General features: G+C 36.5%; 2 protein-coding genes across 4 annotated transcripts; one reads left to right on the forward strand and one right to left on the reverse strand.

The window, feature by feature from the left end:
* Positions 1 to 1877: 1877 nt before the first annotated feature.
* On the forward strand, positions 1878 to 18061 carry LOC140784849 (golgin candidate 6). 3 transcript variants are annotated; one of them, XM_073132449.1, is made up of 19 exons: positions 1878 to 2020; positions 2981 to 3084; positions 3847 to 3899; positions 6025 to 6152; positions 6243 to 6442; positions 6526 to 6599; positions 6678 to 6747; positions 7657 to 7710; positions 7800 to 7895; positions 8767 to 8817; positions 8886 to 8975; positions 9130 to 9243; positions 9336 to 9407; positions 11972 to 12157; positions 14580 to 14683; positions 14893 to 14941; positions 15888 to 15953; positions 16293 to 17054; positions 17216 to 18061. In XM_073132449.1, exons 2-19 carry the CDS (start codon positions 3022 to 3024, stop codon positions 17768 to 17770), a joined length of 2787 nt encoding a protein of 928 aa, XP_072988550.1. In that variant the 5' UTR covers positions 1878 to 2020; positions 2981 to 3021; the 3' UTR covers positions 17771 to 18061. The 3 variants fall into 3 exon arrangements, with proteins under 3 accessions (XP_072988550.1, XP_072988543.1, XP_072988557.1); XM_073132442.1 differs by lacking the exon at positions 1878 to 2020 and adding an exon at positions 2249 to 2266; XM_073132456.1 differs by lacking the exons at positions 1878 to 2020; positions 2981 to 3084; positions 3847 to 3899; positions 6025 to 6152; positions 6243 to 6442 and having other exon boundaries at positions 6536 to 6599; positions 6685 to 6747.
* A 213-nt stretch (positions 18062 to 18274) lies between these two features.
* LOC140784870 (mitochondrial uncoupling protein 5-like) lies at positions 18275 to 19644 on the reverse strand. Its single transcript, XM_073132469.1, has one exon. It carries the CDS (start codon positions 19420 to 19422, stop codon positions 18451 to 18453), a length of 972 nt encoding a protein of 323 aa, XP_072988570.1. The 5' UTR covers positions 19423 to 19644; the 3' UTR covers positions 18275 to 18450.
* Between the last annotated feature and the right edge of the window lie 4055 nt (positions 19645 to 23699).

Raw genomic sequence — 23699 nt, forward strand, 5'->3', positions numbered from 1 at the left:
CAACTCTGCTCTGTCGCAACTAGTCATTAATTCATCATAAGTTTGTATCACACAGAAGCAAACTTTATCTTAATTCAGAAAACACACACAATGCCTTCAAATGCCAGAAGCAAGCAGCTGACAGACATAATAAACATATACAGGAAACACTGCAGGAGTTCCTTCTAAGCTCCCTTGCGGAGTGCTCCACATTCACCAAAGCAGATTACAAAGGTTCCTCTGAAGTTCTGAAGCAATAGAATTTCTCAAAGCATTGAAAGCACAGGGAGACCGATGCCATGCCGACCAGGCGTCACAAATTAGCTAAATGCTACAGAGGATCTCATAGTAACTTTGATACAACACGGCATGAGGTCCAAAGAGCTGCAGATGCTGCAAAAGGGAGAAAGGAGGGTGTAAGCAAGTTATCAATAGCTATATAATGAGAGAAAAAAAAAGGGTTGGTTGTTTATATTTTGAAATTGTAAAATTCTTAACAAGGACACAAACTTTAGACACGATAGTGAAATGAATCTACCACCTGAGCTTAACTATGGTTAGGTAGAGAATTTATCCAATCGCAGTAGCACTCCAAGATGCAACATGGTAAATCTACCACCTTGGAAGACTTCTTCCATCCCATGCCTTTCTAAGTTTAGTTTTCTTTCTTTTTCACTGAAAATGTCTTGCTAAGGGCTGGCAAATACTTGGAATTGACAAATTTTAACATTAGAGCACTCCTTTAGTATTACTTGTCATCTAGAAGAGAATAAAATCACAAATACACAAGAAATCTAAAATAAAATATCATAGAATTAGGCCAAAAAAAATTCACCTTCTTGGAGTTGATTGGGAGTCAATTCCTGCACAAAGTGAAATTAGAAGCAATAAGGCCTTACAATTATCTTTTTGAGTATTATATAAAAAGACAATCCTAGACTAAGATGATAAGCAAAGGAGAAACAAGACACCCATGGATTAATAAACATGTATGAACACACAATGAATAGGTAACAACTTATATGTAGGAGTGTCAAAATACATTGAATTCCGAGCTGAGTTTGAGGCGGAGCCGGCTCAGTCAGGCTTCGCTAAAAAATAATATTTATTAATATTAGCGAGACAATAAATTAGAGAGGGTTGAAATAAATTTAGGCCCATGTAAGATGTAGTTCCCTTTAAAAATATTTTAAAATAAAATGGTGCATAACATATCTAAATTTAAGCAATCCACTTTGTTGATTCCATATCTCGTAGAACCACGCAATGATGCAATACCATTGCGCTAGAGATAATCATGGGGTTTGACTCACCCAAGTCCGACTTGAAATATGTTCGACCTGAGCTCGAGATGGTAATGAGAAGCATGGGCTAAGCCTTTGTCGCCCAGTCCGACTATTTATGCATATATATTTTTATAATTTTTTAGTCTCATATCAAATATTTAGTAAACTATATATTAATATATAAATATGTTACTATAAAAGATAACTAAAATATTTTCGTATAGGCCTATTATACTTGGTCTAATAAAATATAATATTTTTTAAAATTTTATTTGTTATGATAAGTTCGTTACGTCTGACTTAAGCCTGATATTCAATGGGTTAGCAGCATTAACGAGCTATAGTACTTAGCCTGGTACAAATTCGGCTCGGCCCGAGAGATTGATGTGTCGTGGCTGGAGTGATTGATGTGTCAAGTTATGAATAAATATTTAAGCCCGATATGTAATGGGCTAGTAGCATTAACGGGCTATAGTGCTTAGCCCGGTTCGAATTCAGCATGTGTTGTGGCCCGAGTATTGATGAATAAATATTAATATTTAAGACCGGCACGAACAGTCCGCGGATTCCCTCTGCTATGCCATCCGAGGACAAACACATCGACTCATCCTTGATTCGAGACTAAATCTCGATTAGGCGAGGCGAACCGAGTTCGACTGGTTTAATTATTATTGGCAACTCTCATCGAAGAGGCAAAGGTCTCTTCCTCTCTTTTCGCTTCGACGCCAAAGTAGCCGAGCGCCCCCCGCCTCATCGTGAGATATCCTTCGATCTCTCAGCGTTATGATTACATTTTTCCTTCTTATATCGGATTCAAAATGCTTGATTGTTTGGATTATTTGCTTGCCCGTGGTTTATTTTGTGCGTTTTTTTTTCAATCATTATTTGCTTACGGTTGTAGCCTTTTTTGGGGTTTCGTCGTCCGATCTAGTTTTTGTCATCTTTGGAATGGATCGATCTGTTTAGATTTGGGTGATTTTGAGGATCTCTGGTATCAGAAGGTTACTCTCAAACTCTTCGCATGTAATCTCTTATTACCTCTAGAGCTAATTTCCATTTAATTTATGATAAGTATCTTGGCAGAGATTGTTTTCTTAATAATTTACTCAAGTTTCGCCATTCGCGCCTATGAGAATCACTATATTCCTTAGTGCTTTTAGCACTAGGGCTAATGGGCTATTAATAATAGAATAATTTGTGAGTATGACATCTGGATTACTGCTGTTTGTTTCTTAGTTCTAAGCCTCTGACGAAGTTTTGTAATTGAGTTTGGGTCTAACTTTGAATTGCTCTTTCTATTGTAAGGTTTTTCTTTTGTTCACTTGCCCTATTTTCTAACTGTCTAGCAGCATTTAGTCTTTTTGAGAAGGATGGTGACATTACAGGGTAGAAGAGAAATGCAGAATATATTATCTAAATTTACCCAATAAGTGGTGTTGAAATTTGGAGTGTAAACATAAAGCAGATGTATTTTTATCATTTAAAAATGAGTTGTGGTTGCTCTATAAATACTTTTTTTTCTTCTTCTTTTGCTCCATAAGTTCAACACCATTAGGGAATCTCATCTAATTTAAAGTGCTTGATGCCTTATGCCGTGAAATACTAATTCCTGATTAGGTAGATTCTATTGGGTTTCTTTATCCAATTTGTACTTATCTTGTATAACATATTTTCTGAATGCTTGCTATATTGTGTTTTCTTATCTTTTGTTACAGGATCCTTGTACATAAAAACCCATCACTCTTTATAACATCTTATGATGGGTTCTAAGACCGTATATTTGAAAGGTATTGCAGGAAGTGCAGGGAATATCATGCAGGTTTGTCCATTGCACATTTTTTTCCCCATTTTGTAGAGTATGATATTTTTATTATGGCAAGTAATGGGTATCAGAAATAAGATTTTTCGCATCAAATATCCAGTCATTAATTTGATATACTAAGGTACAAAACTTGTGTTGCATTTGTAGTCTTATGATGTCAACATATAGCTGTTGGTGGGACTCGAAAATTGAGATAGTTAACTGGGCATTTTTTATTTATTGCAACTGTGGATTCTAAGGTCACTCTTGTGCTATTAGCTTATCCAAGTCATTTGCTTCTAGTTTGTGGGTTTATATGCTCTTATAAGTATGTTAAATTGTTAATAATGTACATGACCACCAGAACAAAACACTGTTCCTCATTATTTAAAAATAAAGGTTCCAGAGACTTCTGCTTTTTGGGTAAATCCTACACCTTTGGATTACTGTGAGTCAAAGTTTGAGTATGCCATCATTAAGAAATGGAGAATTCTAAACTTGTTTAACTTCTTTATGTGTCAAAATTTTCCATCAATTTCTTTTTAGCCAGTATTTTCTACCCAGTATCCAATAATTTACTAAATGGCAATTCATAAGGTACCTTAGGAAGGGCTTTTAATGAATTGTATAGTTCACTTTCTAGTTTGTTTTTAATGTTTCTCCCATTGATTACTGATATTTCTTTCATTTTCTCTTCTTGTTCTGTATAGAAACTTAAGATTCACCATTTCTTTAGTAATTCCATGCAGTTCTGAATCAGATTCTATAAATGTCTTGCAGGGAATTGGTGGGTTTGTTTTCGGAAGTGAAAATTCTACTTCAAATGAGGATAGGTACTAGTTGTATGTTATTTTAGACTGTCAAGTTAAATGATGCATATTCTTACTACAATCTTAGCGATGCATATGCTTTTCTCTATCTACAGTTTAAAAGTTATCCTTGCTGAATTATCAGTTATTATCTATAATTAATTTCCTTACTTGTGCACTGTTAGTCTGTTTGTGTTTCAGTTCTTGTCTGCATGTGAGTTTAATAATGTGTCTTTATCATTTATGCGATGCTTCAAATTACGGTTCCAAGTATCGGCATTGGGATTGAGATCGATCGTCCAAAAAAATGATACATATCGGCTATATCACTCGTCCGTATCAGTTTGTATTTTAAAATACAAAAAATTCTAACTTTTTAAAAAAATAAGAAATAATAAGATATGAATATAATTTATTCATATATAAATCTATAAATAAAAAATAAATATTATTTTCTTAATTTGTATCTCTCTTTTTCTACCACTCACACTCTCTCTCCTTCTCATACAAATAAATATTTTTTTACTCTCTCCCATTCTCTCTCTTATTAATTTTCTCCCCCACTAACTCTCCTTCTCGCCAACTCTCTCTTTTATTAACTCTCCCACTACCGCTCTCTCTCTCTATTTCTTTCTTCTCCCTCACCGACTCCCTTCTCTCGATCTCTCCCTCTTTGATTCTCTCTCTCTCTCACCAACTCCCTTTTCTCTCGATCTCTCCCTCTCTAATTCTTCTCCGACAATGTTTCTCTGACGAGGTATTTTATCTTTTTCTCTCACTCCCTTCGACGAGCTCTCTTTATTTCTCTTTCTTCTTTTTTTTCTTACTCTCCTCCCTCTTTCTCCCTTTCTCTCTCCCGATTTTGGTTGATTTTGACTAATACGGTCGATCCTGACCTGAAATGGATCAGGTATTAGCCGATCCGGCCGATACCAGGCCGAAACTAGTCATGGTTTTGGCTCTGGATTCGGATGGCTGATCCGTTTCGGACGAAACTTGGAACCATGCTTCAAACAATAGAAGGATGATGAACTTGTGGGTTATACATACTATAAGTGCTTTATATCTCTCAATATCTTGTTATCAATCAAGATTATAGGACATACATAACATATTAAATTTTTTAATGACCCTGAGTAAGGATAATTTATTGCTAATGCTAATAATTTATTTGAATAAATAAATAGACCTTGATAGAAATCACCACCTAGTTTGGAACTTAAAATTAAATAGTGTTGTAGAACCAAACTTGACGGGGAAGCTAATCAAGCAACCTCTTAGTAGACATCAAATGGTGATGGCAGAACTTGACAAGGCCACTAATGAAGCAACCTCTTTGTAGACATCAAATAGTGACATGGTTTGCTTTTCTTTTATAGATAAACTTTTGGGTCGTGGTTAAGCCACCTACTTTTGGTTCCTATTCTTATGGCCTAAAAAATGCAAATAACCAAAATTTGGGTTTTTTTTGGGTCTCTGATACTATTTCAAGGGGTTCACAGCTGTTATATTCCTATATACTTCTAGCAATTCTGTTCTCTCTTCTTTCCTTTTTTTCCAAATACATGCAATCTCAACAACAATTTGATTGTATGGTCCAAGGATTTAAGTACTGTATGGCACAGGGTGTGTTTTCCTTGGCCATCACATCTCATGCCGGTTGGCATGCTTTGTATCAATGTGGCCTTTATGTCGGTCGATGTAGTGCCATTTTTCTGGTACCTCTTACTGATTTTCGCATGGCAAGGAGGACTATCACCTTACCAAAATGTTCCAATATGAAACATAATGTTTCAGGTGGCGCACTTTAATTTAATTGGTTTGTGTGCCAGAAACTATTTCTCTCGGCATTCCTGTTGGTTGAGAAGTCTCAGGTGGTGCGGACTGTGCCTCTGAATAATGAAATCTGCGGTATAGATATCCTTTATGAGCATACCTTACTCCATGAAGTTTTATAAGTGCATCTGGCACCTTTCTCCATTTGCGGATCCTTTGGTTTGCTAATTTCCCTTCAGATTTAGAGATAACAAAAAATTCAATCTGATCTGATAATTTCAACTTCAAATATACTCTCTGTAGCATATGCTTCTTTTGAAGACCTTTTTTTTTTTTTAGTTTTTAATCTACTAAAATGGCTCTCTTCCTATAGCTATATTGAACGCCTTCTCGATCGTATAAGCAACGGGGTATTAGCTGAGGACAGGAGAAATTCTATAACTGAACTTCAGTCACTTGTTGCAGAAAGTCGTTCAGCTCAGATGGCATTTGGGGCAATGGGTAGCTGCTTTTTGCTTGTTATGCTGTGAACTTTTATTTAATAACTTATATATAAGATGCAATTAATGCTTGCCTTTTGCGACAAAACAGGGTTTCCTGTACTCCTAAATGTTTTGAAAGAAGAACGCGATGATGTTGAAATGATCCGAGGTTCCCTGGAAACTCTTGTAAGTGCCTTAACTCCTATAGAAACATCACATGGAGCAAAAAATGAAGTTCAACCAGCTTCATTAAATTCCGACACACTTTCTCGAGATTCAGAGAATATTTCTCTTTTATTGAGTTTATTGGTGAGTTTTGCCTTTCTTATTTCCTTTCGCCAACTTGGTGTTGTACTCGCATCTTATACATGTGTTGCTACATTTCTTTGTAGTCGGAGGATGACTTTTATGTGCGATATTATACACTTCAGCTTCTAACGGCCCTTCTTACACATTCCCTAAATAGGTACTTTTTGGTTTGTTCCTCTTGAGTGGTTACTATAATATCAGCTGTCTTGGTCAACTTGTGGTCTTACTGTTCCAGATTACAGGAAGCAATTCTTTCAATTCCTCGTGGCATAACTCGTCTAATGGATATGCTTATGGATCGTGAGGTCTCTGATTATCCTGCTATTTCATTCATGCCCTCTCTTTTTTTCAATATAATTGTTGTAAACAGGAGAAGTATCTACACATGAACTTGTGGTTCTACCTCTTGATTTTCATTCATCACCTTTTTTGTTTGTTCAAGAATTTTACTTCTGATTTGTAAACCCTCAGTTATTTTGCTTTAAGAAAATGCCCTGATTGAATATTTGAATCCTAACGCTTCTCACCATCTTACTCCTGGAGAGTGGCTGTGAGCCTGTGACATGCATTACATTAGTACTCTAGTTATTTGTAATTTAATTTAGTTTTTTATGTTTTCATAAATATTAAGATACTGACAGTGACAGCGAACTAATTACATCTAGTCAAGATACTGACAGTGAACTAATGAACCAATTTTGGAAGTTGAATGTGTAGCGTTTACTTTTCATTAGATGTCATTACATGCCAAAATTTAAATAAGTAAATTCTCAGAATGAAAAGGCATTATCACCTAATTTATATATATATATATATATTTATATGTTAGTTTTCTTTCATTCCTTTTTTTTCCTTTGACTCACTTTATGCTGATGTTAGTCCAGTTGGTATGCACTGAGGGTTACTGTGTCTGTTCTATTGCCTTATTGTATGGCTACTTTTGATACTGGACTCCAAGTGTCTCGATGGTGCCACCATTTTCACGATTTTCTCTATTGTTTGCATTGCCACTTGTCTTCGACTCTCCGTTATCTCTTGTATTTTATTGTATCCCAAATTGTCTGCTAATGGGAACCCTAGGATTGTCAAAATTAACAGAAATGTTTAATCTACTATTGATTGCCTCCCAGCCTCCCCCTATTTACACCAGTCTTTTACATGAAGCCTTGTTATCCCTTTTTGTTTTTAAACTGATGGATTATTCTGTGTGACAGGTTATACGAAATGAAGCCTTGCTGCTTCTTACTTATTTGACTCGCGAGGCAGAGGTTGGGTTGTCTCCTGGGTTTGGTTTATAAGTTATATTATGTTCCACATCCAATTGATCTCTCTTACAATCTGCATTTTTTATGTTCAGGATATTCAAAAGATTCTTGTATTTGAGGGTGCATTTGAGAAGATATTTAGCATTATCAAAGAGGAAGGAGGCTCTGATGGAGGTGTAGTTGTGCAGGTGAGCATCTTTGAGCATGGTATTATGATGGGTAAATTGATTTTGTCTGTATACCTGGTTTTCTCTTTAGAGCATTTCATCATTCACCTTTGAACTCTGGAATAGAGTAAATTCCATTATCTCCCTTTTTCAAAGATTTATCAAATAGAAGCATTGTAGGGTTTCTTAGGTTGCATGAGGCTAAGTCACAACTGATTATGCTGTTATCCTCACCAAAAACAGGCCTTTCAAATTTGATGGCAAACTCTTCAGCTCTTCTCTTTTCTTTTCTTGTTTCTGCCTTAAATTTGCTTCATGCCCATGCAAACTTTGATGAAGTATGTGTCATTCTGTGCACTCTGGGCATAGTTCAGACTATTTAGCCATACCAAACTAACAGATGTCCTTTTATGGAGATCAATGGTTATTGGCATTCTTTATTTGTTGGCATCTCTAACTTCTTAGCCATATGGGAAGTCTGTATACTGCTTTTCTATTTCTTATTTTACAACCTTTTTACTCAATTAATAAGAGGAGTACAATTCCTCTTTAGTCCTTTGCACCTTCTTCTTCATTTGGAATGCAGTGACTATATTAGGGAGGAAATGTATGTTGTAGTTTGCTTTGCAAGAACCAAACTGACACCATTTCTTACTCCCAATATTCTATGTTTCTGTTTTTTTTTATCAAATAGTTATTGCATCTAGAAATTCACTCATCTTTTGTTGTCTTATTACTTTACCAAAATGTAAGTTTAAGTGTCAGCATACTGATCTTTGTATTCCAATAACATTTTCAGCCATTTGTCTCTATATTTTCTTACGTATGTGCCTAAGCTTTTATTTGTACTTTTTTGTTTATTGATCGTGACAAATAATATTTTTATGGACAGGATTGTCTTGAGTTGCTGAATAATCTTATTCGTAATAATGCATCCAATCAGGTTGGTGTCTCTTGAAGCTGCTAGGTTTGAATATATTTGTCCATCTGACTTTGAAATTCTTTGTTCAGATATTGCTGAGGGAAACAATTGGATTTGATCCTTTAGTATCAATACTAAAGCTTCGGAGAGGTAGTGCTTACAATTTTACTCACCAGAAGGTAAATTTGATTTCTCTAAAACTTAATTTGTACATCTCTGTTCTCTTCGTCTATCCAAATGTTGCAGTACATATTTTACCTCATGACTAATCTAACACTTTGTTTTCTTTCGGTAGTATGTTTATTTATTTACATTAAATTACCTTGCTTTTAGACAGTAAATCTTCTCAATGCATTGGAAACTGTTCAATCAATTCTGCTGGGAGGTCCAGCTACTGAGCCAGGTAAAGATGCTAATAGGCTGTCCAATCAAACTGCATTGGTTCAGGTATATCACCTTGTTTCTATTAGTAATATAATATAAATCCCATATATTGTGCAATAGTGAACTTCATTATGTTTTTATTTCTCAAACCATAGAAGAAGATTCTGGACCATCTCTTATTGTTGGGGGTTGAGAGTCAATGGGCTTCAGTAGCTGTCCGATGCTTGGTAAGATATTCTTATAGTTAATACAATAGTACATAATACATAATACATCACTCTATAAATTAATGCACCCGAATATGAATGTTTAAGTATTATTTTAACAATAATAAATCATTCTTATTTTCATGAATGACATCTCAATCATTAGGTTCTTGTATGTATCTTCTACCTGTTTTGGTTTTCTTGAATTTCTTTTTGCGCTAGCATTGTAACATCCATATGAGGAACTCTGTCACGTGCCTTCTAATGCTAGTTCAACAGTTAACTCTTGCTAAGTACTGTAGTGCAGCTGTGTATAGTTTATAGTTGTATCTTATCTATGCATGGATTACTTGGATCTTGCACTTTTCACGCTTTCTAGTCAAGTATAGATTCCACCTGCCTTTTAATGTGTTCTGCCTTTGTCTTTCTGAAGTAATTAAGTAGATTTTAGTTCTCCAGTTCATTCATAGTTCATGAAAATGTGACAGAATTAAGATACAAATTAATATCTCCAATACATCTGTCCTGGCAACCTTTTCCCTATGCTCCGTATTCGTGTATTATTCTGATAATCTCTAGGAGCTTATCCAGCACTTTTCCTGCATTTGATAAGCTACTAAATTATATATAAGCAAAAAGTTCACAGAATTCACTGAGATTTAGTTTTCAAGTAAGAATTTGATTTACAACCTTCAATGCTCATTGCACATGCTTATTATTTTTGCATCTTTTGTTATGTTAAATTAGTTGTTGACCTTTGTGAAGTCGACCTTAGAATATTATGTCCTTTCTAAAACAGGTAACTTTTAGTTCTTCACATCATTAACTTTTGTCTGGAAAGAGAATGGAATGGGATATGATGCAGAAGTCCATACTATGTTCTGAATCTTTTGATAGTTAATTTTCTGACTTCATGCGTTAGCTTCATAATTAATTTATTTATAAATTGAACAATTACACCTAGACCCCTTTAATTGTTGCCCATTTCCACATAAAACTTTTTATTTTTGTCGTGATACATTGACCCCCTTTAACTATGGAAAACTTCTGAAATGTCTTTTCTCTTTGTTATTTTTAAAATCTTTCTATTGAAAAAATAGCATGTGAGTGTTACATGATTAATCTTATGCCATCTAGAGACCATTTTATTCTTATTTTAGAAAAAAGAGAGCAAAGTTGAGGATAAAATGGTCATTTAACATCTTCCGGTAACACCGTTAAAGGGGTGAGAGACTTTTCATAGTCTATGAGGTCAATGTGTACAAAAGAAATGGATGAGGGGGTGCATGTGAAAATGGATAATAGTTCAGAGAGTCTTAATATAATTATTCCTTTATAAATTACTAGAACTGTTTGTCTCTAATGTTTGGATAGGCAATGTGCAATTGAACAATTACTAGAAAATGAAATTTTGATGTGGAGAGTTGCTTATGAGGGAGTTCTTTCGTATTTCACCTTTTTTCTAACATGCTTTGCATATTATAATTCAGGAAAGAGAAGATGGTTATTGGTTTATATCTAGCAGAAATGGTGTTGGCCATTTACTACTGGTCCTGCAAATTTGTCATACTAGATGGATACTGTTTTTGTTACCAATAGCCAGCTCACATGTGCCATTTCTAGTATTTCCATGAAGGCTCCCCTGGCCACTGTGCTTTATTTAAGAAGAATGATTGCATTCAGTGTAATTTGGACAAGTAATTTACCAAGAGACCTTGTACATGACTGTGCTCCGAAGTGCACTAGAGTTTAGTATTAAGAACACTTAACCTTACCCAAGTTTGCGATCTACTCCACAAGGAGCGGTACAGACGAAGATGATATCATCATGACCTCTTTTTGCCTCAATCTCTAATGTATGCATGCGTAGCATATAGGATGTATGGTAGTGATGGCTGAACAAGTTAGTTTTCAAGCACAAGTTCATATTGCGTTGCTAAGTATTTTGCTAAACATGATAATAGTTGGGCATAAAATTAGATAAGGTAACAGTGTCAGGATCTTATAGCTTGAAGGTCAAGGAGGGAACAATTTTATCAAAGGTATGATTTTAGATGCAGAAGGTCCATATCAATTTTGAGATAGCTTTTGGCAGGTTTTATGTTTTAGATGATAATGGAGAATTCTTGCCAACTTATGGCTATTTTAACTCCTTTTTCACTTCTGTGTGAGAGAGGCAATCTAACATATGCTTGTATTTTTCAAAAACCCTCAGAAAATCATTTAAATGAAACTGAGGATGGTTAGATAAATGGCTTAAGTCAGGGTGCAGATATGCAGTCAAGAATGTGATCCTCTATAACTTGAATTTAGCAATAAAATGTTGAGCAAATGACTGTCTTTCTTGATTCATACAGATCAATTTGGTTCCTTGTGTCTTTCTCGCTGTAAAACTTGAAGGTCACAGGTCATGCATTTTCTGGTAGAAGTTTGAACATTTGGTGCTTTCCCATCTTTACTGTGATCCATAAACTTGTTGCTCATTGAAAGCTAGATGCTAGGGATAAAAAGGACTGGAAAGATGGGATGCATTGACAGATTGAAACTCTTGCATTTATCTGGTGAATAATGCATTATTTTTTCAGGCCCTGCGATGCATTGGCAATTTGGTTACAAGAAATCCTGATAACCTTGATGTTCTTGCAAGTAAGCAAGTTGGAGAAGAGCCCCATGTTGAACCTGCTCTGAATGCCATTCTCCGTATCATGTTGCGTACCTCTACAATACAAGAATTTGTAGCCGCGGACTATGTCTTCAAGTGTTTTTGTGAGGTATCATTCTAAATTTGTGAATTACTTATATCTTGGTATACTGGACAAAAAATGCATGATCTTTGGATCCTTCATGATTCAGGATGTCTTTACGTATTTCCAAACCTTTGTTTTCTATATTAGAATCACCTCATAAAAATTTAGGAATCTCGCCTTATTCCTCAGTTCATGGCATATCACATGTTCACAGTATTCTTATATGTACATATATATATATAGAAAAAATTATATTTTACCCCCTGTGGTTAGGCTAAATTTATTTCACCCTGATGATTTTATTTGTATCATTTTACTCCTTTATGATTATATTTAAATTGGGATCGTTACTTTTCTTGTCATATTTGATTAATATATAAGCTAAATTTAAGGATACCCATTAGAGTCAAAATCATAGACTAGATAAAAATTTTCAACACATCTAAAATATTACAATTAGATTTCAAATGATAAAGATATGATAAAAACATATATACGTTTAGTATATTTATTATATTTTATTATATTTGATTAGTATTATTTTAGATATATTAGAAAACTTATCTAATTATCTACAACTTCGTCTCTAATGAGTTTTCAAATTCAACTTATAGATTGGTCAAGTATGATAAAAAATATAATAGTTACAGTTTGAATGTAACTATAAGGGGGGTGAACTGACACAAATGAAATTTTGGAAATGTGAAGTGAATTTTGGCCTAATCATAGAGGGTAAAATGTATTTTCTCTATGCATATATATTAGATGAATCTTTGTGCAAGATCATATGATATCTAATCTTCTCCTGAAAGAAAGAAGCATATGACATGTTCTCAGTTTTAATATATATATGTATCAATCATATGATATCTGATGTTCTTCTGAAAGAGGGAAGCAAAAGACCATTCGTACTAACAATTCTTTTTTGCTAAGAACATCTTACATTGTAGAGTATGATTTTATTTTGTTAAAATATAGCACAGGGAACTTTGAAGGGATAAATATTTTCATCATTTCAAGATGCCTTGATGTGATAGGGCTTTGTTTGGCTCTTTGGCTTAGTTGTATCTTGGAAATGAACGGAAGTCCGCTAATCAAGATTTACCATCAGTATCCTTTACTGAAACTGTTCTAATGTCAAGAGAAACTTTTCAAGTGTTGTAAATGTTGCAAGCTTATACTGCCGTAATGGTAGGTTTTTGTCTGCTTGCTGGCATTTATCTTTCATGATGTCCTTCTCGTGCACGATTTTGTTCTGACAAGAAAATCCAAGTTCTTAATGGTGTCAATACTTAATGGTGTCAATACTATGTTCATCATCTTCTTAAAATTGAGCTGTATTCTCCCCATATTCTTGGGAGAAGTCCTTCATAGTTTTGTATTGCACACATATGCTTGGTGCATTTTTAAAAATAAATTGCAAGAAACACCATCAGTACATGATTGTTGTCCTGCTATTAAATTAGAGCTTAAATTCATGAAGTTTTTAGCACAATCCTAATGAGTGATGTTGGTAGATTTGAACTACTTTATCTGAAGATGGTAAAACTACCCCTTCTTGTCTATTAGTCAAGACTGTAATTTGAAAAGTGAGAAATGGAGGAGCTATGAAGATTAAGATTACTAATTTACTACTAACCTTTTTTTCGTATCATCCAATGACTATGCATCCTTCGAATTCCTTAGTTCCCCTAGCTGCCCATGACTATCAGCACTACTGCAAAAAGGAGAGTAAAGAAACAAGAAAATTTGAGAAAAGTTGTGCTGTGTTGTCAACAACAGCTGGAAATTTGTGAAGGACATATCTTTGGCTGTTGCAGGATTTCCAACAAAACAAACTATTTTTTTTTTAAACAAGCGAATTTTTTGGATCAACCAACATTAGAGTAATTTATCGTCCTGGAGTGTGTACCATATACACTAATACTTGGACTATTTTCAGACAACTTGAGTCTCTTTCCTTAAATTGATTAATCCACTTATTTAGTCAGTGAAACATATACAATATATAGCACATAAAGATCATAGGAATATTATCTTCCAAAAGTATTGCGCCTTTTAATACCTCCATTAGTCTTTACCCATGGTTTTTTTTTGGAATAGTACACTGGCCTCTCACCTATAAACATCTATATGAATCTCGGTAATCAATATTGAGGATATAATCATGCAGCTATAGTTATTTTGGTAGAAAAGAAAAATGTAGAGAAAATCTTGTACAGCTGAGGATACTATAGTATTTTGTGATATTTGAGTAGAACTGTTCAATGAACATAAGTAGATGTTCATGCTACTCGTGTCCTCTTCTAGACAAATGCTACTGAATTAGCTGCAGGGTAATTGGTCTAAGTGAACCTAGCTATCCAAAATCTTTTTAATTTTTTTTGTCTATGCTGCTGTGCATATGAGAAATGTGACGCTTGATTCCTATTTTCCCTTGAGGCAGCAAAACCCTGATGGCCAAGCATTATTAGCATCAACGATGACTCCTCATCCTAGCTCATCAACTCTTGCTACTCTCAAAGAAGGTGGCAGCACGCCATTTGGAAGGTCAGTTTAAAACATGATTCTAGGCTTTCCCCACTCTGTTTATGTGTGTGGGTGTGTTTTATTCTGCAGTTCATTGTCTTCAGATTTTTGTTTTGTGTTTGATTGAGAAAATTTGACATAGCTACATCTCAAACTAGCTCTGTTTGCCGGTTTAAGAATTCCTCTTTCAACTTCTGCTAAATATTTTTTTCCTCATTCTCATATGGCAGTATGCTTCTGCAAGCACTGGTATCAGCTGGTACTAATGGTGATTCTGAGGTATGTCGTGAGTTTTGGGTTCTCATTTAGTAAATTATTCATCTTCATGGGATGATGGAAGTTACCATTTTAGGAAGCTTTGTAAGCCATCAACTTTCAATTGGCTGCTAGCGCACTAGAACTTTATTCTTGTTTCCAATGGAAATGTCATACGTAAACATCCTTGTATTGACCCACTTAAGCTTGAATGGATTTTTTATCTCATATTATCAAGAATTGTTATCTAGGATTTCTGAGATTTGCTGTTCTGAGTGCTTTAACTAAGAAAGCTTTCTCATATCCTGCACACTACATAGAAAGGCATTAATCTATTTAATTGATAAAAATCTCCGATCCAGCAAGCATTTTTTTCTGATTATATACTTGGTGGCAAGGAAAATATATTAATGCCATAGACATATGATCTAGATTGTGAAACCCAATATAAGATTGCTACTATTAAAATCTATTGTTTTACAATTCATTGCTAAGTTCAAATCAACATAACCAAGGAAAAGAAATGGTCTTCAGTTGTATCGTCAAATAGGGAAATAGCCACTCTGTCAATCAGACCTTAGATTGTTGAAGATTGCTAGTTGCAATAATGGATGAACACCTAGTAGAAGGTTATAGGGGATTTTTCTTTTCATGTATTGTATTCTTCCTTCCATTGTATCTTTCTGCTATTGACAACATAATTTCAACCTTGCATCATTATAAGTGAAAAAGGAGTAAGGAGAAAAATCAGTATCCATTGTTTCGGCATCACCTTTCACTTTAAAAGGTAACATTTTATAGCTCACCTTCAAAAATATTCAGAAGGTTACATCTATATTTCTCACCCTATTTACAGATTGTCATTCTAGTTTAATTTTTAAGGTAAAATTTGACAGTTCAGTAAGTCATTAACTTTTTTCTTTCATGTGCCATGTACACCAACATTGTTTTTCTGTAACCTTGGGAGCAGGCATGTTTCAGAGCTGCTAGTGTTCTATCTCATATACTAAAGGACAATATCCAATGCAAGGAACGGGTACGTGGCTATGTGCATTAATACATTCATGATTCATCTTCTTCTAGCTTTTATATTTTTCTTATAATGAGAGGATAGGGTTACTTGAATATCTGTCTTGTCTTCTTGTGAGCAAGTTGTTCATCAGAGTTTATGCTTTCCATTGTACTTTACATTATCCAGCTCCGTTTTTCATTTCTTCCTTGGAATTAAGGTTTTTTCTTTTACAATTAAATGCTTCTAGATACTCTTTTGACATGAAGATGAGCAACTCTAAAGAAGGAACTTTTCCTTAGTAAATTATTGCATGTTGCAGATTAACCCTGATGCATATCTTCAACATTTGCGGAAACATTTCAGGTTTTACGAATCGAGTTTGAAGCATCTGTGCCATCCTTAAGTCCCACAGAACCACTCATGCAACGAGTTGTGAAGAATTTGGCTGTTGCTGCTTCTATGAGAAGTAAAGACAATGACCAAAATGTTCCAATAGGAGACTCATATATCCAACCACTCATTCTCCGGTTACTGATCATATGGCTTGCGGACTGTCCAAATGCTGTCGACTGCCTTTTTGATTCACCAGCACATCTTACCTTTCTGCTAGAGCTTGTTTCGAGCATGCATTCCAGTGTATGTGTCAAGGGATTGGCTGCTATTGTGTTGGGGGAATGTGTTTTATACAACAAAAGTAATGGGAACGACAGAGATGCATTTGCTGTTGTTGATGGTATCAGTCACAAGATTGGTCTCACCTCATATTTTCTCAAGTTTGATGAGTTACAGAAAAGTTTTGTACCTCTCTTCACATCCAGCAAACACCGCAAGCCACTTGCAAGATCAAATACAGCAGGCATGGCAGAATCCCAAGATGTTGAGCATGAAGAAACAAATGAGAGAAATGAAGATCCAGTCCTTGTAGAAATATTTGATCCACAGTTTGTTAATTTTCTGAGTAAGATTGAAGCTGATATTAGAGAAAGTATTATGGACATCTTCGGTCATGCAAAGAACAAGGTCACAATACTGCCAGCAGAGTTGGAGCAGAAAGATGGCGAGGTTGATGCAGACTATATCAAACGGTTGAAATCATTCATGGAAAAGCAATGTACTGAGATGCAGGTATCTGTTATTTATTATGCATGCAGACTTCAAGATACATTGTTAGTGCCAATGCAAATTGTTTTGGTTTAAATTTAGTAGTACCCTCTTTAAAAATTGATTTCTTCCAATTAATTTTATTTAAGAAGATCTCTGCAACTGAACTGTTAATCTCTGTTAAGGACCTGCTTGCTCGCAATGCTACATTAGCCGAGGAGTTGGTGAGGACCGGTGGCAGCAGTGTAGCTGATAGAGCTGATAAACCAAGCAGTGGCAGAGAGAGAGTCCAATCTGAAGCCCTTCGTCAAGATCTTCAAGAAGCTGGAAGGCGCATTGACACACTGAAGTCCGAAAAGTCTAAGATTGAATCAGAGGCTAGCCACTATCAAAATTTGGCTGCAAAGCTAGAGTCTGATCTCAAGAGCCTATCTGATGCTTATAACAGTCTAGAACAGGCCAACTTTCACCTGGAAGCTGAGGCGAAAGCTTTACGGAAAGGAGGAAATGTACCACATGTGGATGCAGAATCAATAAGGGCGGAGGCAAGGGAAGAAGCACAGAAGGAGAGTGAAGCCGAACTGAATGATCTGCTTGTTTGCCTAGGCCAGGAGCAAAGCAAGGTTGAGAAACTGAGCTCAAGACTACTGGAGTTGGGTGAGGATGTGGATGCCCTCCTTGAAGGCATAGGCGATGATATTGGGCTTCAGGAAGATGATGAAGACGATAATACTGAGTGATGTGCTTTTATTCACGTTGGCCCGTGGACAGGTTGAATATCTGGGATGTTATTACTGTACAGGTGTACAATATGTTACGTCACATTTCAACTTATTTTTAAGTTATTTAACAGACCTTCTTTCGGAAGAAAAAAAAACAAGGACTTTTAGACCAAATTTATTGTTGATTCCGTTTCCAATGAACTTGGTGCAGTTCGTACCATTTCCTGGTCAATCAAACTGTTACGTCTGCAGACGAAAATTCATTGTAAATTTTCGTTCTTCTGTCGGCGTATGTTGTGGTGCAATCAATGCTGAAGTACGTACTGTGTATGCAGTTTGGAAGCCTTTCAAAGAGTGACAAATGATGATTTGCTCACTCTACATACTAGTTCTTATGGTTCATAGTTTCCACAGTATCATTCAAATTGTTCAAAAATTATCCTCTCCCTAATAAATATAAATTACTGATTGAAAAATAGAAATGAATAGTATCTCAATCAAGTACATTCAAAAATCAACTGATGCGGAGCCAAATATTGTTAGCTTGATCCTTATTTAGAGAGAGAGAGAGAGAGACAGAGAGAACCAACTAGTTGAACCGCTTGAACTTTTATACTAACTTCGCTCTCTTTAAGAGAACTAACACAAATTCGATAATTTCGTCATCATCACCCTCGTCGTTATCAGCAACGTCCATCTCAGAAGTCGAATCCCTTGAGCACCTTTCTGACTTGCTCGAGCGTGACGAAGAGCACGACGGTGAACGGCCCCTGCCTCGTCACCGTGGGCACGAACCCTTTGTAGAGCGCCATCACCCCCTCAGCCCTCACCGTTTTCACGGCGCAGTCCACCGCCCCGGCATACGGCGGCGCCGCCCCCTTCTCCACCTTCATGTTCATCACCCGCGTCTTCACTACGTCCACCGGGTTCGACGCCGCCGCCGCTACCAGCCCCGCTGTGAAGCTCGCCGCCACGTGCGTCCCCATCCCGTCTCTCCCCCCATTCGCCAGGATCGCCTCCTTGGCTTGGTCGTACGTCGCCAGCTGCGACGCCGTCACGATCATCGCGCGGTTCACCGTCAAGGACGAACCCCGCCACAGGCTCGTCACGCCCTCGGCACGCGCCATGCGTGTGATCGCATCCAGAACGCTGCGGTAGTTGCGGCGCTGGGCGGCGGGGAGGCGGCCGTCGGCCTGCATCCGCACCATGGCGACATCGGCGGGGTTGCCGACTGCTGCGCCGATCGCACCGGCGATCAGCCCGGCCGCGACCTTGCGATGGAGGGGGAGGGAGGCGCCGTCGCCGGCGGGGGACCAGCGCCTCTTGAGGATGTCGTAGAGGCCCATGCGGGTGGTGGAGTAGAGGGTCTGCCGGAGTACGGTGGCGGAGACGCCAGATAAGAGGGCGGCGGGGCCTTCGATACGGAAGATTTGGGCGCCGACGGCGATGGGGCCGGGTTTGGGGACCGGAGGAGGGTTATGCTGGGGAAGCGACATCGTGGTGTGGAAGGCGAGGGCGGGGCGGATCCTTGCGGCAGCGGCGGAGGTGGTGGAGGACGCAATGGTTTCGCCATGGAGCTGCATTCGGACCTTGATTAGGTCTAATGGATGGGTGGAGCACCCGGCGACGACGGATGCGATGCCTCCCTCGACGAACCCTTTGAGACCCATCTCTCTCTTAACTTCCCCAAACTAGTAGGAAAGGATCCTCCTCTAACGCCCAAGGCATATAATTTGCTTTGGAGCGATGGAGTTGGGAAGAAGAGAAGGGAAGGTGAAGGCATTTATATATTAGTGGCTACGAGAAGAGAACGGGACAGCGACTCATCTTAAAAGGAGGAATGAACTCCGGATACCTTTACTAAATACTTCATATCTAGGGTTTACGATTTACGCCCAGTTTTTGGATCTACCGGATTATCTTGTTGATGGATTGGACGGTTTCTGATGCACCGTCAATTATTCCCTTCTCGGTTCTCTCCCTCAGGGAATAGTGGGTCCATGGAATCTTTGGATTCCCTGTTGTAGGTCTGGACCCCATCATGATTAACAACTATTATCATGACGGGCTTGATGTTCGTGCTTCGTGACGTGTCGAAAGATTTAAGTTTTATTTGATAAAGAGCGCCTAATCACTACCGCTAGTCTTTCTCAATACATTAAACGGTGTCAAAACAAGGTGGGTACGCTTTAACTATAAGTACGTAATACGTTTTGATTTTGCGGTTGTAATGGTAGTAGTGTGTCTAAGGATTTATTTTTATTAATTATTCGAAAGTATGAAGGTTAGATATTGGTTGGTTTCTAAGCTAAATATGGTTGAGTTGCTTTCTCAAATTAGCATACTATTCCAAGCTAGTATCGAGTCATACATCAAATTATTCATCAATTTTTATTAAAATAATTACTTGGAATTAAAGTTGATCATGTGACCTCTCTGGTCCGGATTTATCTACCAACTTCTAGAAGTTAATTTTTTTTATTATTCAAAAATCTGAAGGCTATATATGGAATGATTAAAGAGCTAACTCTTAATACAAAAGCATTAAGGCACTATAAAATTTTAGCTAATATATTAACCCGTCTAATTTAGATTTTAAGTTATATGCGTCGTCGAATTATTGTTCATAACTGAACGTCGCTGAGACATTAGTTCAAGTAATCTCGCTGACGAGCTACTCTTCTAAGACAATCGTACCGTTGAGCTATCAACCGAATCAAATCACTGAGTCAAGTCACGACCAACCACCAAATAATTTTCTCTACAACAACTATCTGGGATTAGAGTCATTCTCATGACCTTCTTAATCATTGGAAATGTACCTACCAATTCTACTGGAGTTAGTTGGTATGTGTTGAAAGATTAGAGAGCAACTTACAACTTGATGCTCCTGGGATCAAGTAAAAAAATAAGGATGTATGGACTAGGTCCAACCATCTTCCTCTTCTTTCCACATTTCCTCCCCAAAGCTACTAACAAAGCTAACTAAGCAATGTAAGGCAGATTTGATGAAGGTCGATCATCTACCTCGTTCATTCACTATGCCTGGAAAGTGAAAATTTCAAACCTATACATCTCTGCTGATACTGGTAGACAATTGTTGTGATCTGATGTCAAATGTCCTCAGCTACATGATCGTGCTACTCGAGTTACATATAAATTTAATGAAGGTTTGGAGGCCAACCAGTTTCCTTCCACTATAATATAAATAAGCCAACTAGTTACATATAAATAAGCTTAGATATAATCTTTGAAGCACATAATATATATATAGATGTTCATGTTTACTGGATATACTTGACAATAAAGCTGCATGCTATCACGTGAATATGGACTAAAAGGAAAGAAATTTTGTAGTGCTGTTTGGTTCGAACCAGGCCCACATATCTCACCTCACGTACTTGACAGGTCAACATATCATAACTTCTATATTTTGAAATGAGTATAATAACCATCACTCGTTAAATTGGTGGCATTAATTATGTTAGAAATGCAATTTTTAAAAGGATATTAGGATGAACAAGTAGTGCAAAAAAAGTTGTTAACAAACTGCAAGTAGTACTAATTGCCAATAAGATGAGAGAAGATTGTTTAGAGTGATTCTGATATGCGAAATAATATATCAATGAAACAAGTCATTCGTTTATTATTGGGGCGTTGGACTAAAAAAAAAGAATAAAAAAAAAGGAGAAAACGATCACAATATTATTTTAATACGAGAAAAGGAGATAAAGACAATCTTGGTATTGAAGAATGACGTGCAAGTTCACAGTGAGGTAAGCGCTGAGGAAGGCTTCCATACCTGGATCCAAATAAGCGGGTGATCTTGTGCAACCAAGGATGCATGAATTCCTTGAAATCATGTAGGCAGAATTGTGCCCCCATTACAGAGAGCACAATCAGCTCTTGGTATATTAGTGCGGTACTAATGATAATATCCAGAATTCCTGGAGATTACAAATCATATCTAATTTTAAGATTAATTTTTACCTCACACTGAAAATTTTTAAAACCTCTGGAGATCGAATATATTCACGTTAGATAGCTGCGATACACGAATTTTTATATGGAAAAATTTGTAAACCTAGGTAAAAAATTAAGATAAAAATCGAGCAAATCACTAAATTAATATAGTATTTACAAGATGGACATAGAAACCATCTGTTGATGCTCACAACTACATTCGTAAAATTTGATATACTGTTCCTAGTGATCGATTTTCAAACTTAAATGACCTTTGAGATTAAGCACATTCTGTCGTATAACCTTGTAATGCCATGATTTGATTTATAAAAGTTACTCTAAAAATGAAGAAAAAAGATACTCTAGAATTAGATTAAGACCTCTCTTATGTTTCTCCACCACATAGAGTTGGATAGCCTTCAAAAAAAATAATTATCCACAAAAATATATAAGTACATTTAAGTAAATTGTTCGCGGTTCAAACGCATTATTATTTATCTGACCAAATTTTCATTCTTAGTACAGTTAGAATCATTCTTCCAATACTCATTCTCTGACTTTTTCAAATTGAATCACTTTTTAAGCGGTTAAAACCAAGTGATTAAAATCTCTTTTTTTTCTCTTTGATTAAAAACTAGTACCTAATGCTCGTACAAGGATTCTAGATATTTTTACACACTTTAATAGTTTGATATATTTTTAAAAACATTACTAATTACATAAACCTAATAAGCAGCTTAGTTACAGATGCGGGCTAAATTTTGCCACAAATCTTAGAATGGGTTCGGCCCAAATTCTTTTGCCATGTCTCTCCCTAAAGACATGGGCTATATATCTCAACACAATAGAAACTTTATAGGCAGATAATAATAATAATAATAATAATAATAATAATAATAATAATAATAATAATAAGTACGTTGTTATTCGCGCACTAAGAACCAAAACTAAGTAATTAGGTCGCATCGATAAGATCTCCTCTCAGACTGACGCGTCGATGTCAGCTGCATGTGAAAAGCTTGCACATGCATTGATATTGATATCGATGAGGCCCCAACGCACATGGGGCTACTGGCAGTGACATGATCGCCCTGTCCTCGGATCCCAGCAAACTTCCCCGACCCCAAATCACTAAAAGCCACGGAATTTGACAAGGTATGACGAGACTTTGTTCAATGATTGCTCGTCTGATTTCGGAATAAGAAGGAAATTTTTTTTATGGGACTGCTGTTAGAATAATAAATTTAATAGATGTATTAGATAAAAATATAAGGGATTATAGTAGTGTTAAGTTTTGGATAGTTCGAGATAAAAAATTTTAAAAAAAATGATTACTTTTTGAATTCTGGCCTTAGGAAAGTAATATGAAGAAATACAACATCATAAATTTATATAAATATAAGAAATATAATACTGGAAGAATGACTAGATTTTGGGAGTAACATTATTATTTGTCAAAAGGAGATAACACGACCCCTTTTTTTTTTAATCCATTCGAAAGTTGAGATAAAGAAAAATGTGTTGAACTGATATCCCAATAGGAATTTATTTCGAAAAATACCTCTTTGCCAAACCGGTCATTGGGTAGGAATCCAATTGCATGCCATCTTATTATCACTTCCTTGTCCAGCAATCTACCCCACCTGTCTCCAGATCCGAGAAACGTCTTTAATACAGCATTGCTAATCTGATACAAATCCAAATTAATCTACAATTTCCAACTTGCATTGGAATTGTGACCATCGATGTTAAATGGGCACTTCTTAATCAAGTTGTAATGTGTAATAGGCCCAACTCTACCGGGCCCCCAACCCACTATAGAAAACCGTGGCAACAGGCACACCGCACCGCGGTTAATCGTTGCAGTCAAAAACTCCCTGTTTACAAGAAATATTGATAGCCTAACATGTGTGGTAGAACACGTTTACCGCTAAACCGTTAATTAGTACGCAAAATTTAATTTTACCCACAGGTTGCGTACAAT

Source organism: Typha latifolia, chromosome 1, assembly GCF_019914945.1.
Source record: "Typha latifolia isolate L0001 chromosome 1, TyphaL0001v2, whole genome shotgun sequence".
Taxonomy (NCBI): domain Eukaryota; kingdom Viridiplantae; phylum Streptophyta; class Magnoliopsida; order Poales; family Typhaceae; genus Typha; species Typha latifolia.